Source organism: Nicotiana tomentosiformis, chromosome 1, assembly GCF_000390325.3.
Source record: "Nicotiana tomentosiformis chromosome 1, ASM39032v3, whole genome shotgun sequence".
NCBI lineage: Eukaryota > Viridiplantae > Streptophyta > Magnoliopsida > Solanales > Solanaceae > Nicotiana > Nicotiana tomentosiformis.
Window position 1 is genome coordinate 51,244,181 of NC_090812.1, and position 14,977 is coordinate 51,259,157.

At 38.0% G+C, this 14,977-nt stretch overlaps 1 protein-coding gene across 1 annotated transcript; it reads left to right on the forward strand.

Moving 5' to 3' along the window:
* The first annotated feature begins 3,056 nt into the window (after window positions 1-3,056).
* On the forward strand, window positions 3,057-8,335 carry LOC138906474 (uncharacterized). Its single transcript, XM_070195327.1, has 8 exons — window positions 3,057-3,368; window positions 4,114-4,298; window positions 4,386-4,788; window positions 5,174-5,576; window positions 5,667-5,884; window positions 6,240-6,428; window positions 7,582-8,018; window positions 8,203-8,335. The coding sequence occupies exons 1-8, from the start codon at window positions 3,057-3,059 to the stop codon at window positions 8,333-8,335; spliced, it is 2,280 nt and encodes a 759-aa protein (XP_070051428.1).
* Window positions 8,336-14,977: the final 6,642 nt, after the last annotated feature.

The window sequence follows — 14,977 nt, forward strand, 5'->3', positions numbered from 1 at the left end:
CTCGCACTCAACACTCAACGCTCAACACTCTGCGCTCACTGGGGGTGTGTACAGACTCCGGAGGGGCTCCCAAAGCCCAAGCGCTAAGCACGGACAACTCACGTGCCATCATATCAATACCTGGATCCGCACGATCAACTCACGTGCTACGCGGACAACTCACGCGCTATGGTATCAATACCTGGTTCCGCACGGTCAACTCACGTGCTATGCGGACAACTCACGCGCTATGATATTAAAATCCTCACAACCAGGCCCTCGGCCTCACTAAATCATGTGCCTCACTAGCCTCACCATCATCAACAAATAAAGGAACACAATCCACATCAAGTATCACAACACATTAGCAAATAATAGAGACTGAGGTAAACACGTACAATAATTTATTATGACTGAGTACAAATAATGTGAGCATGAATAAATCCTAAGCATGATCTCTAACATGAAGGCAGACAAGTTCAACAACAAGTAACTACGTAAACATAGATGATGGCCATGAGGCCTCACGGGACGGACCAAGTCTCAATCCCTCGAGGTATACACCCACACGCCCGTTACCTAGCGTGGGTATCACCTCCAAACAGTCACATGATATCAAATTCTCTGGGTTTATACTCTCAAAGCCAGAGTTAAAATTGTTACTTACCTTAACAGCGTAAAATCCTACTCCGGGATGCCCTCGTCTCTGGACTCGGTCTCCAAAATCTCCGAATCTAACCAAAAATCAGAATACTACTATCAACATAGTCTAAAAAATCGAATTCCACAATAAAAACTACATAAATATGCCAAAAATCCGAAATCAGCCAAAACCCGTCCCCCCGGGCCCACGTCTCGAAATCAGTCAAAAATGACAGAGTAATAAACCTCGTCCTCTCCCGAGTTTAACCATATAAAATTTATCAAAATCGGACTCTGTTTGGTCCCTCAAATCCTCACTTAAACTCTCCAAAACTCAAACCCTAACTCCCTCAATTTCACTTTGAAATCATCAATCAAAAACCCAAAAACGAAGATGTATTTATGAAATATAACAAAAGCTGAGTAGAGAACACTTACCCCAATCCTTATGGTAAAAATCGCCCTCAAAAGCTCCCAAATCCGAGCTCCCCAACTCAAAATATGACCGAATGAACAAACCCTCGTTTTATATATTTTTCTGCCAGCTATTCTGCCTCGTTTCTCATGCCAAACAATCTCGAAACTCGCTTTTATGCCTCCAATGGATTCCTTGTAAAATTCTAGTCACGTTAGGCTTTTGGATCACTCAATTTGACCTTATAATGAAGGAGATATGTTGGTTTCAATAATTGCAAATAGTGCAGAGTTTTAAATACGCCGTCAGTGACAATTTCGTAATTAATCTGAAAAATCTGGCAACCTAATTCTTAGTAAAATGACCATAAAATCCTCATATGATGTCATAATTTGACGATTCATTTTGCTACGGGTCCCTAATTACGATACGGATCTAATGCTTCAATCAAAAAATAAATCGGAGCTCCGGTTTTCAATATGATATCATTTTTGCTTGAAGAAACGGCGTCGAAACATAAGAAAAACGAGCGTAACACAACCTAAACCTATCCGAAACTCGCCCGAGGCCCTCGGGACCTCAACCAATAATTCCAACAAGTCATAGATCACTACCTGAACTTAGGCTAACCTCCGAAACACCCAAAACAATACCAAAACACCAAATCAACCTCGAATTCAAGCCTAAGAACTTCTAAATTTCCAAAATTCGCCGACGACGCCGAAACCTATCAAACCACGTCCAAATGACCTCAAATTTTGCACACACGTCACAAATGATACTACGAACCTACTCCAACTTCCGAAATTCTATTTCCACCTCGATACCTAATTTTTCACCTCCGACCAAAATCGCCAAATTTCTAACTTTCGCCAATTCAAGCCTAATTCTACCACATACCTCCAAATTACATTCCGGACATACTTCTAAGTCTAAAATCACCCAATGAGTTTGTTTATTCATAAGTCAACTTTCGATTGACTTTTCTAACTTAGCTTTCTAACTAAGGGACTAAGTGTCTCATTTCACTTCAAAACTACTCCAGACCCAAACCTACCAACTCGATACAACTCAACACCGTTGAACAACACATAAAGAAGCAGGAATGGGGGAAATAAGGCTATAACTCTCGGAACGACTGGCCGGATCGTTACAATTATATAATAAGCAGAGGAAGATATAGGTTTTTGATTTGTTTTAGGCAATATTTTTGTCTTTTTAACAGAAAAAAATGCTTACCAACACTTGTTTACCAAACACTTCAACAACTTTTTTCTAAGTTTCGGCACTTTTATCCAAACATGTAACTACTTATTTATAAAACAAGCTCCTGCACTTAAAAGTTGCTTTTAAGCAATTGTGCTTAAAAGCTATTTTTTTCCAGCTAATCCAAACGGGCTCTTAATTTACAAAGGAACATATCTGCTCTTAAAAGGTCGAAACTCGAAATCTTTTCTGAATACAATTTCAATATATGTTAACTGATAACATTCTCTGTATAAGAATCTTTTTTTTTTTTATAGTTTCAAATTAGATTTTATAATGGAATTTTTACCTCCTATAGCAAACCTTTACACCTTATTTATTATAAATAAATACCTTTTTACAAAATTATATTCTATAGCTACCTTTTACGTTTTATAGCAAATTATGTATTTATGGTCACTTTCTAGTGTTAAGCCATTAAATATGCTGTGAAATATTTTTCTCTCTCATACTTTCTATTCTTTCTCTCCCAATAACACCGGTATTGTATACAATTTTTGTTAAACCCACGTTCTCTCTCCACTATCTCTTTCCCAACCTAGTATATTCCCTACGAATACAACCACTATTATCAACTGATTCATCAAGCTTCTCTCTCTCAAGTTTCAAAATTAATTTCTCAAAAAAATTGTGGTAAGTGTTAAACTTGTTAGATTTTCGCTGGCACTTGTATTCTTCTGTATATATGTACTATTTTTTTTAGAAACAATCACCGGTGTTATGCTTTTACAGAAAACTCGAATTTTCTTCTCCAATGGCTGATTCAACTCCTTACAAGAGGGTTATCCGAGGTATACTGACCAAAGCACTCAATTTCGAAGGGCCATCTTTCGATTTGCAAATCACTCAAGCGGAACATGTATTTGCAGGTTCAACAGCAAATACAGTTGCAGAAAAGAGAATAAAAATACTCAATGACACATTGAAACAAGCCCAATTTGAGAAATTTACGAAAGAATCAATACTTCATGATGCGGAAAAGAGAAGGAAACTCATGGATGACGATTCAAGGGTTAAGGGAAAAGAGGCCGATACAGGAATTAGCTCGGAAACACTGAGCGAAAAGGTAACAGTAGATGTATTTATATGTATTTTAGTCCTAATACAACGACTATTACCATATATATCATTTTTCTATTCTTCGTATTTTAATGTATTTATATGTATTCAATAGTTCCAACACTGATAAATACTTATTACAGTGACTTTCACTGTTTGTTTTTAGATGTATTTAGATGTATTTAGATATATTTGGATGTATTTAGATGACTTTCACTGTTGTACTTATGAATGTGTTATGTATTTCAAATACATGTATTCATCTGTATTTTACTGATAAATAGTTATTACTGTGACTTTCACTGTTTATTTTTATATTTACTTAGATGTATTTAGATGTATTTAGATGACTTTCACTGTTGTACTTATGAATGTGTTATGTATTTCAAATACATGTATTCATGTGTATTTTACTGATAAATAGTTATTACAGTGACTTTCACTGTTTGTTTTTATATTTACTTAGATGTATTTAGATGTATTTAGATATATTTGGATGTATTTACATGACTTTCACTGTTGTACTCATGAATGTGTTTTGTATTCCAAATACATGTATTCATTTGTATTTTACTGATAAATAGTTATTACAGTGACTTTCACTGTTTGTTTTTAGATGTATTTACATATATTTGAATTTATTTACATGACTTTCATTGTTGTACTTACGAATGTGTTATGTATTCCAAATACATGTATTTATCTGTATTTTCAATATTTTATTTTATCTTTTTAATTTTTATTGTATGCAGGAAATTAAACTCTTTGTTAAACACCCGCCTGTTGTATCACTACATATCAGTTCCTACACTAACACAGACATAAAATCCGACCTCAAAGAGAAGCTTACAGCAGAGCAGTACAAGTTATTTTGTAATACTTGTTTTGGAAGTTTCATCGAAATGAAGCACTGTGAGGTTCAACATCAATTGTTCAGGTGCTTCATGGTTGTGCAGCTGGAAGAAAGCCATGATGATTCATTTTCATTATAAGTGAATGATACAAAATTGGTATTCTCAATCAGGGAGTTTGCGGTAGTCACTAGTCTCAATTGTGTTAGTGACGCTGAAGATTTTTGGTTTAACACAAAGAAGCCTAATAGAATTGTGGAAACATACTTTGGCGGTGCAAAGAATGTCAAGAAGAAAGATTTAGTGAAGTGCTTTGATGACAAGAATTGGGGTTATGATAACGATGGGGATGCTATTAAGATAGCTTTGTTGTATTTCATTCATACTTTAATATTATCCTCCGAGAAGAACTGCACAACCATCCCAAGACTACATTTTGACTTGGTCGAGAGCGGGAGATATTCTGATTATCCATGGAGTAAGGATGCATTCCAGACCCTTGTCAAATCTATTAGCAAGAAGATGGATTCTCAGAAGAAGTACTACAGGATAGCTGGGATGCCTCTTGCTATGCAAGTATGGTTTTATGAGTTTTGTTCAAAGGTTGACCCCAAAATTACACTCCGAGTTGATAACCGGATGCCCAGAATACTCAATTGAAAATCTACAGTCAACCAGCCAACTTATGCTTACTTGATGAACAACATGTTCAACGACCAAGGAAACGTGGTAAGTTGCTATTATTTAATTGTCTGTTATTTAGAATACATATATTTATGTTAGTAAAAATATTTTTTTAATTTTTAATCAAATACAATTGAATACTTGCCACCATATTGAAATTAAAAATTAAATACAGTTGCATACATTATACAATGTATCACAACTTTCCTTTTTTAGTGGAATACATTATAATATATAATACTATTTTCAGCTCACATTGAGTGTGTTTCTGTTTTAGATAAAATACAGCAACATTCAACTAACCCCTACAGAGCTTGCTGTTATTCAGGTTCCTCCGGATGGCGTTGATGTAGAGAAAAGTCTTATTCCATTAGACAACAATGATGATGATTCTGATAACTTTAGTCCAACACCGCCTCTTCAACCTAAGAAAAAATCTGATGCAAGCGTTGGTCCATCTTCATCACCGCCCCACAAAAAGCGCAAACAACAGTTAAGTGATCCCTCAACTACAGATTGTCCAATCCCACATGTGCCTGCAATACCTCAAACAAAGTTTTGTCCTACCGATAATATTGAATTCAAGGAAACTGTATTGAGTTCTAAGAAGCTGGCAGATTCTAAATCTGATGATTTGAATGCTTTGAGGCAGGATCTAAATTCATTCAAGGATTATGTAAGTATTGTTAAAACATATTCAACTTTACCGTTCATGTATTAACTTTCATATATGTTTCTAACCCATCTATAATTATTTTTGTATTTATTAGGTGATGGGGAGTTCACTTCTCTGCGAATATTGATCAACGAAAATTTTAAAAAGCTCTTTGAAAATGCAAAAGCCAATCAGAATACAGAAAGGGTTTACCAAAGGAAAAAATATACTGGGAGACATGATGGTGGTATTCAAATGTCAACTGAGGCCATCTTACATAATAATCCCAAATGCCAAACACAACATGATATACTTGTTGGGGAGAATTCAGAGGTTAATATTTTTTAACCACTCTAGTATATATGCAAGTCTATATATGTTTAGCAGATTGTATATATAATCAGAATACACTTAAATACATGTGAATACAGTATTGTATGTATATCAATACATGTTACATACTACACTTATATACATGTTCATACAGTATCACATGTTTCATGATTTACTAAATACATATTGCAATACATTATTCAAAATACTTTCGAATACATTGAAATACATTAACAGAATCATCATCTATACGCCTACTATGAAAATGTAAAAAATTCTTTGTTTTTTTCTAAATAGACAAATACATTCTTGTAAAATATGTGCTATATTAATATATTATATTGGATATTATAAGGTTATAGAAAGGAAGCTGAACACCGACAGTCTTGCCGATAACCCCCCACAATCTAATGAGGTAAATCCTGTATGTGGTGACACATTAGCTGCATCTACTGATGTTAATCCTGCATGTGGTGAAGTAAGAAAGGAAGGCACTACTCCACCCGAGGTGCCGCTTGTCATACCACCTGAAACTGACGGGGATGTATCTAAAGAAATACATGTATCACAATTTGAGCTGGCGGATGAGTACCTTCCAAGTCAAATTCCAGACACTAGAATTGTGATACATCAAGCAGAAATAGTTGTTGATTAAACCCCTTTACCCTCTCATAGGACTCGACATTTAAGTCAATGGTATTCTTCGTCTTACGGGTCAAATTTTGACTCGTCCGGTTAGTAAATACATATACAAAATCTATGTTTTATGAAGTTTTGATATATTTCCTCATGATAACTATAATTAAATGTAGCTACTAATGACGACGATAAACTACATATACCTCAGTAAAGTTGACTGCCATATATGACAAGAAACACCCCTTTGAAGGTGATTTAATATCGGGGCCACATCATACATTAGTCATTCAAGAGTTTGAAAAATGGGTTCGTGATGGTCTTTTGGATAAACATGATCAAAAGTGAGCTAAATTCGTCAATCTACAATGTATGATTTTTATCAATTATTATATGAATGTAATATTTTTTTCCAAATCATTGTAGAAAGGATAAAGAAGACCATTACAAGAAACACAAGTCAACATTGCCTATACCGTTGGATTTTGGAGTTCATGAAGTCACTTTAAAAAATTAGTTTTACCTTCTCTCCTTTGACGGTCAACTATGGAATGACGATGTAAGTCACTTTCAATTTATTTCATATTTTGATACATGTTTTTCAATACATTATGTTTCAGCTTTGTTATTCTAATATAAGGTCTGTATTTATGTTATTCATGTATCTGAACACAATGTATTCATATGTATTCGATATTACCGGAAATACATTGACATACAATATTTAATGTATGTTAGTATATTCTATGCTCTCATTGAATACACTGTATTCTGATGTATGCACTATAATCAATGATAACATTTTATCCCAAACTCCATTGTTTTTCAGTGTTATTTCTAGCAATTTGTTATATGTAGTATGTATTCATTAGTATGTAATTTAACAGTATGTATTAACCTGTATGCATAGTTAAATAAGTACATGTATTCAGCATTTACTGACGTTATTTATTCAACTTTATATACATCATATTGATATTATATTCTACTACCTGAGGAAGAAGGGTAAGTACAACCATACCACCAACTTCAAATATACAACTGTTGATTGTATATTCAAGACAAGAGTTGCCAAAATATTTGACAAGTATAATGATACAGATAGTAATGCAAGTGTAGCCACGGAAGAAGATATTGTATGTGAATACATAAGGGGCTACAGATTGCTAGCTAATGTACCATGGCATACGATTGGTAATGTCTTGATACCAGTCAACTTGAAGGACAAACTTCATTGGATATTGGCAGTTGTCTCATTTAAGGAGAGATGCATCAAGGTATATGACTCATACCGATCAGCAGGCCATGATGCTTATGTGCGCACTGAGATAGATAAGCTTGCTAAGATTGTACCTTTGTACCTATCGACCAGTAGTTTCTACAGAGATAAGAAAGGAATAGATTGGTCTCGTGAACCAGCATACAATGACAAGGCACAAACTGATCCCTTTGCAGTTGATTTTATTTCGAATGTGCCTCAACAAACGGCTGGGAGCATGTATGAATTCATTACTTTTTGTATTCTTGTATCATTTATTATACTAATAATATAAGTTTTATTTAATTGGGTCAATATACATTTTCAGGGACTGTGGGTTGCATGTCGCAGCATACGCAGAGTATTTGAGCACTTATGGATTGGTTCCTTAAATAATATTTGATGTCAATTTACTCCGTCAAAGATATGGTGCCCTTCTTTGGGACTATGCTATGCGGAAGATAGACGCTACTTCCATAAGCGACAATGAAGCACCCGCAAAGATTGTTAGACGAATGACAAATTCGGATACTTCTGTGAAGATAGTTTTAGAATAGTTTTCGGTGAATATAGTTTTGGAAGATAGTTTTATGTGAATATAGTTTTTTGAATATTGTTTTGGTAAAGATGGTGTTCTGTTAAGAAAAACTCATGTATTCACTTTATGCATTGTATCCACAGTGTTTATTCAACAGTTTATAATTTCAAATATTCATGTTGTTTCAATGTTTTGTGCAGCAGTTAATATTCAGCATGTTGTATTCATATGTATTCATCACATGTATATATATATTCAACATAATATATGCAGTATGTACTCATATGTATTCAAAGTATATATACAGTATGCATTCATCAGTTTACTAAAAATAATCCTTTAGCAGATTGTATTCATATGTATATATGTATTCATATGTATTCAGCAGGTTGTATATGCATCATGTTTTGATATTTATTCAAGAGATTGTACTGTATGTGTACTGTATTTTATATTCACATGTATTCAAATATATTCAGGAGATTAATATATTCAGGAGATTAATTATGTATTCAAATATATTCTGGAGATTGTACTGTATGTGCTCTGCATTTTGTATTCACATGTATTCAAATATATTTAGCAGATTGTATTCATATGTATATATGTATTCATATATATTCAGCAGATTGTATATGCATCATGTTTTGATATATATTCAAGAGATTGTATTGTATGTGTACTGCATTTTATATTCACATGTATTCAAATATATTCAGGAGATTAATATTGTGATGACCTAAAAGGTCATCTTATCTTTTAGAACTCAAATCTGCGCTCTTAAGCCTTAAAAATCTTATTTTTACCCTTCTCGATTTGCGTGCACAGTACGAACATATTTTCGGAAAGCTTTTATGTTGAAAACTAATGAAAATAAGAATTTTTACCTTAAAAAGTTGATTTTAGTTGATTTTGGTCAATATTTTTGGTAAACAGGCCCAGATCCGTGCTTTGACGGTCCCGGTGGGTCCGTATCGAATTATGGGACCTGACCGTATGCCCGAAATCGAATTCAGAGGTCCTTAGCTTGAGTTATGAATTTTTGATGAAAATTAAAAGTCTGAAAATTAATTATTTTTAAGAATTGATTGATGTTTCGCATTGTGAAAAACGAGTCCGTATTTTGGTTCTGGAGCCCGGTACAGGTTCATTATGATATTTAAGACTTGTCTGTGAAATGTGGTGAGAAACGGAGTTGATTTGACGTGATTCATACGTCCAGTTGAGAAAATAGAAATTTTCACGTGTTCTTGAGAATTTTATTTGATTTGGTGCTAAATTCGTAGTTCTAGGTGTTATTTTGGCGATTTGATCGCGCGAGCAAGTTCGTATGATATTTTTATACTTGTGTGCATATTTTGTTTGGATCCCTGAGGGATAGGGTAAGTTTCAGATAGGCCACAGGAAGTTTTGGACTTTGAAAATCTGGTATTTTGCTGCAGCAGGTGTTCTGGCATTTCCTTCTTCGCGTTCGCGAAGGTACTCTCACGAACACGAAGAGTAAAATGGGCAGCTGAAGTTTTCTTCTTCGCGAACGCGAAGGCTTGGTCGCGAACGTGAAGCGATGGGGGCGTTACCCTTCACGAACGCGACCAGATCGTCGCGAACGCGTAGTATTAGGCACACCCGGGGGAGAGTTGATCGTTCCTTCATCGCGAACGCGAGCAATGTCTCACGAATGCGAAGGCCATGGGGGGGGGGGGGGTAGCCTACGTGAACGCGAACACTGTCTCGCGAACGTGAAGTCTTGGCAGCCTATACACTTCGCGAACGCGACAGTGCTCTCGCGAAAGCGATGAACACTGTCGCCCAACACTTAACAGAATTCAAACACGAGATTTAGCCAAAAATTCATTTTTCTCAAAACCAAACGGTGAGAGGCGATTTTTCAAGAGCCATTTCTTCCCCAAAGCGTTGGTAAGTGATTCTAAACCATTTTCTTTCAATTACCCATTATATTTTATGAATTATCAACCTAAAATCTAGAATTTTCATGGTAGAATTAGGGGTTAGGGTAGAAACTAGGGATTTCGAAAATTTGACGATTTAGACCTCAATTTGAGATTGGATTCCAAAACTAATTACATATTTGGGCTCGAGAGTGAATGGGTAAAAGGATTTTGGTCCGAACCTCGAGTTTTGACCAAGCGGGCCCGGGGTCAATTTTTCAACTCTTTGGAGAAAAATTTGGGAAATTTAATTTATGAAATATAATTGATTCCTTTAGCAATATTTGATATTATTGAGTCATTTTTGAATAGATACGAGTGGCTTGGAGGTGAATTCCAAAGGAAAAGCTGTGATTGAGAATTAAGTGGCCTTCGGAGCAAGGTAAGTGTTGTGTCTAACCCTGACTTGAGGGAATTAGGAACCTTAGATTATTTGCTAAGTGAAATTCATGTGAGCGGCGTATATGTGAGGTGACGAGTACTTATGCGCTGCCAGTTTACCTGTTTTTCCATGTTTCTTCCGTTTTCTTATATTGTCTCTTCCTACGCCTAATTGCTACATGTTTATACTAGTGTTGTTAAATTGATCGTCATTATCATGTTTACGGATTTTCTGTTGGTAATTGAGTATTTATTTAAAAAGTTGAGATTTATATTGTGGAACCAAATGTTGAAGTAAGGTTTGTACTTGTTATTCTATCTCCCTGTTGTTATTTATGCATTGCATTATGGTAAGGGAGAGTGTTAATGCACGAAGGGTGATGCCGTGCCATGATATGAGAGTTAATGCACGAAGGGTGATGCCGTGCCATATTGTGAGTGTTAATGCACAAAGGGTGATGCCGTGCCATATTGTGATTGTAAAAGCACGAAGGGTGATGCCGTGCCATATTATGAGTGTAAAAGCACGAAGGGTGATGCCGTGCCATGACATGAAAGTTAATGCACGAAGGGTGATGCCGTGCCGTTTCTATTAATTTTATGGTGAGATTGAGAGTAAAAGCACGAAGGGTGATGTCGTTCATTTTTCCTTACTATATTCACTATTCCTGTTGATTCATGGTATATTGATTGCTCCGGTGATCATTCTATTGTAGTTCTTTATCTTGTATTCCCCTCAGTATGTTCCCCTTCCGACATTTCCTGTTTAGTTCTTCATTTCTGTTATTTGTATATACACTATTAAATTGTACATGTTGATTTGTAGGTGCCTTACCTTAGCCTCGTCACTATTTCGTCGAGGTTAGGCTCGACACTTACCAGTACATGGGGTCAGTTGTACTGATACTACACTCTGCACTTTCTGTGCAGATTTTGATACCGGCTCGGGTTGATCAAGATTTTGCTATTGGTCCGCTGTCCGGAGACTCAAGGTAGATATGTCGGCGTTCACAGACCTTGAAGTCCCCGTTTATCTTTTCTGTTCTACTGTTTCTTTCATTCAGACATTTGTATTTCTTTCATACTATTACTTGTAGTAAATTCTAGAATGCTCGTGAATTGTGACTCCAGATCCGGGTGGTAGTAATTAATACAGTTTTATGATATTCCGCACTTATTATATTTCATCTTAGTTAATTATTGTTAATTACTGAATGGGAATAAGGAATTGGTTTAATGATTCTCTAACGTTGGCTTGCTTAGCAAGTGAAATGTTAGGCGCCATCAGGGTCCCGTCGGTGGGAAATTTCGGGTCGTGACAGTTGGTATTAGAGCACTAGGTTCCATAGGTCTCACGAGTCATGAGCAAGCTTAGTAGAGTCTGAAGGATCGGTACGGAGACGTCTGTACTTATCTCTCAGAGGCTATGAAGTTTAGGAACAATATCACTTCTTTCTTTTTCTGTCGTGCGATTTTATTTTATCATCGATGATTGAACCATTATAATCTTATTCTCTCGCAAATGGTGAGAACACGTAATATCTATACCGATGGACAGGGAACAGAACCCCCGGTGGAAACTATGGCTAGGGGCAGAGATCGGGGCCGAGGCCGTGCCAGAGGCCGAGGTAGGGGTAGGGCTCAGCCCAGAGCCCGAGCAGCAGCCCCAACAGTGGAGCCTCAGATAGATCTTGATGAGGAGATTCCATCTCAGACTATTCCTGCCGGACCAGCTCAGGTTCCGGAGGGGTTCATTGCCACCCCAGTACTTCAGGATGCTTTGGTCCGTTTGGTGGGCCTTATGGAGAGTGTGGCCTAGACTGGCGCATTTCCCATGGCACCAGTCATCTCTCAGGCTAGAGGAGTGGCCCAGAATCCCACTACTCTCGCTCCGGAGCAGATAGCTCCCCAGTATCAGGCTCCAACAGCTCATCCAGTCGGAGTAGTTCAGCCGGTTGTTGCGCCACAGACTGGTAATGGGTCAGCTATATCTTCTGAGGCTTTATGGAGGCTGGATAGGTTTACCAAGCTCTTCCCAGTTCACTTCAGTGGTGCTCCTTCAGAGGATCTTCAGGAGTGTCTTGACAGTTGTCACGAGGTTCTACGGAACATGGGTATAGTGGAGACCAATGGGGTCGATTTTGCTGCATTTCAGATGACTGGTTCTGCCAAGAAATGGTGGAGAGATTACTTGTTGACCAGACCAGCTGGGTCGTCTGCTCTTACTTGGGATCAGTTCTCTCAGCTCTTCATTGAGAAGTTTCTACCTATCACATTGAGAGAGGAGCGTCGCCGTCAATTTGAGCATCTCCAGCAGGGCAGTATGACTGTTGCTCAGTATGAGACCTATTTCGTGGATTTGGCCTGTCATGCTATTCTTATACTTTCCACCGAGAGAGAGAGAGAGGGTGAGGAGGTTTATTGATGGACTTGCTCAGCCTATCAGATTGCAGATGGCTAAGGAGACTGGGAGTGAGATTTCTTTTCAGGTGGCTGCTAATGTCGCCAGACGAGTCAAAATGCTTCTTACTCAGGGAGGTCAGGGGTCTGACAAGAGACCTCGTCATTCCGGTGAGTTCAGTGGTGCCTCATCTAGAGGCAGGAGTACTTTTGGTAGAGGCCATCCTCCCAGGCTGTTTCATTCAGCGCTCCAGGCATCCCACGGTGCCTCAGGTGGTCATGGCCCTTAGATGCATTATTCTGACCAGCTAGCCTACAGTGCACCACCAGCTCCTATTAGTGCACCTCTACTCCAGAGTTATCAGGGTGGTTATTCAGGTCGACAAGGTCAGTTTCAGGGTCAACGGTCACAACAGCCGAGGTTATGTTATACTTGTGGTGATCCGAGGCACGTTGCTAGATTTTGCCCTCGGGTAACGGGTAGCTCATAGTATCAGGGTTCTCGTGCCATGGTTCCGGCACCAATTGCTGCACCACCTGCTTAGCCAGCTAGAGGCAAGGGTCAGTTAGTCAGAGGTAGAGGCCAGATAGTTAGAGGTGGAGGTTAGGCCGTTAGAGGTGGAGACCAGCCAACTAGAGGCCGTCCCAAGGAAGTAGTTCAGGGTGGTGGGGCCCAGCCCCGGTGTTATACTTTCCCAGCCAGGCGTGAGGCTGAGTCATGTGACGCTGTTATCACAGGTACTGTTTCAGTTTGCAGTAGAGATACTTCAGTCCTATTTGATCCAGGATCAACTTACTCCTCTGTGTCATCCTATTTTGCTTCCTATTTGGTTGTGCCCCATGATTCTTTGAGTGCTCCTGTATATGTGTCCACACCAGTGGGAGATGCTATTGTTCTAGATCGTGTTTATCATTCGTGTGTGGTCACCATTGGGAGTCTTGAGACTCGTGTAGATCTTCTACTTCTGGACATGGTTGATTTTGATGTCATACTGGGTATGAATTGGCTGTCACCTTATCATGCTATATTAGATTGTCACGCCAAGACGGTGACCTTACCTTGCAAGGGTTTCCTCAATTAGAGTGGAGAGGGAATCTTGGCCATTCTGCCAGCATGGTTATCTCTTATGTGAAGGCTCGACATATGGTCGAGAAGGGGTGTCTAGCTTATTTGGCTTATGTCCGCGATTCTAGTATGGAGGTTCCTTCCATGGATTTAGTGCCAGTTGTTCGTGAGTTTCCAGAGGTGTTTCCTGCAGACCTACCGAGGATGCCACCCGACAGGGATATTAATTTCTACATTGATTTGGCTCCGGGCACTCAGCCTCTTTCCATTTCGCCATACCGCATGGCCCTGTCAGAGTTGAAAGAATTAAAGGAGCAATTGCAAGATTTGCTTGATAAGGGCTTCATTAGACCTAGTGTCTCACACTGGGGTGCACCCGTGTTGTTTGTGAAGAAGAAAGATGGATCAATGAGGATGTGTATAGATTATCGGTAGTTGAACAAAGTCACCATCAAGAACAAGTATCTATTGCCGAGGATTGATGATTTATTTGATCAGCTTCAGGGTGCCAAGGTGTTTTTAATGATTTATTTGAGATCTGGCTACCATCAGTTGAGGATTAGGGCATCCGATGTTCCTAAGACAGCTTTTCGGACTCGGTATGGGCATTATGAGTTTCTAGTGATGTCATTTGGGCTGACAAATGCCCCAGCAGCATTCATGGATTTGATGAACTGGGTGTTCAAACCCTACTTGGATTCCTTTGTGGTTGTATTTATTGATGATATCTTGATCTACTCCCACAGTCGAGAGGAGCATGAGCAGCACCTTCAGATTGTTCTTCAAACTCTGAAAGACAGCCAATTATATGCTAAGTTCTCAAAATGCGAGTTTTGGTTGAGTTTAGTTACTTTCTTGGGTCAAG

Excerpts from the sequence above, each read along its gene's own strand:
- LOC138906474 (XM_070195327.1), top strand. The coding sequence starts at position 3,057 with ATGGCTGATTCAACTCCTTACAAGAGGGTTATCCGAGGTATACTGACC. Across the intron at positions 5,885-6,239 it reads TTGTTGGGGAGAATTCAGAG|GTTATAGAAAGGAAGCTGAA; the intron begins GTTAATATTTTT and ends GGATATTATAAG. Across the intron at positions 8,019-8,202 it reads CAACAAACGGCTGGGAGCAT|ATATGGTGCCCTTCTTTGGG; the intron begins GTATGAATTCAT and ends ACTCCGTCAAAG.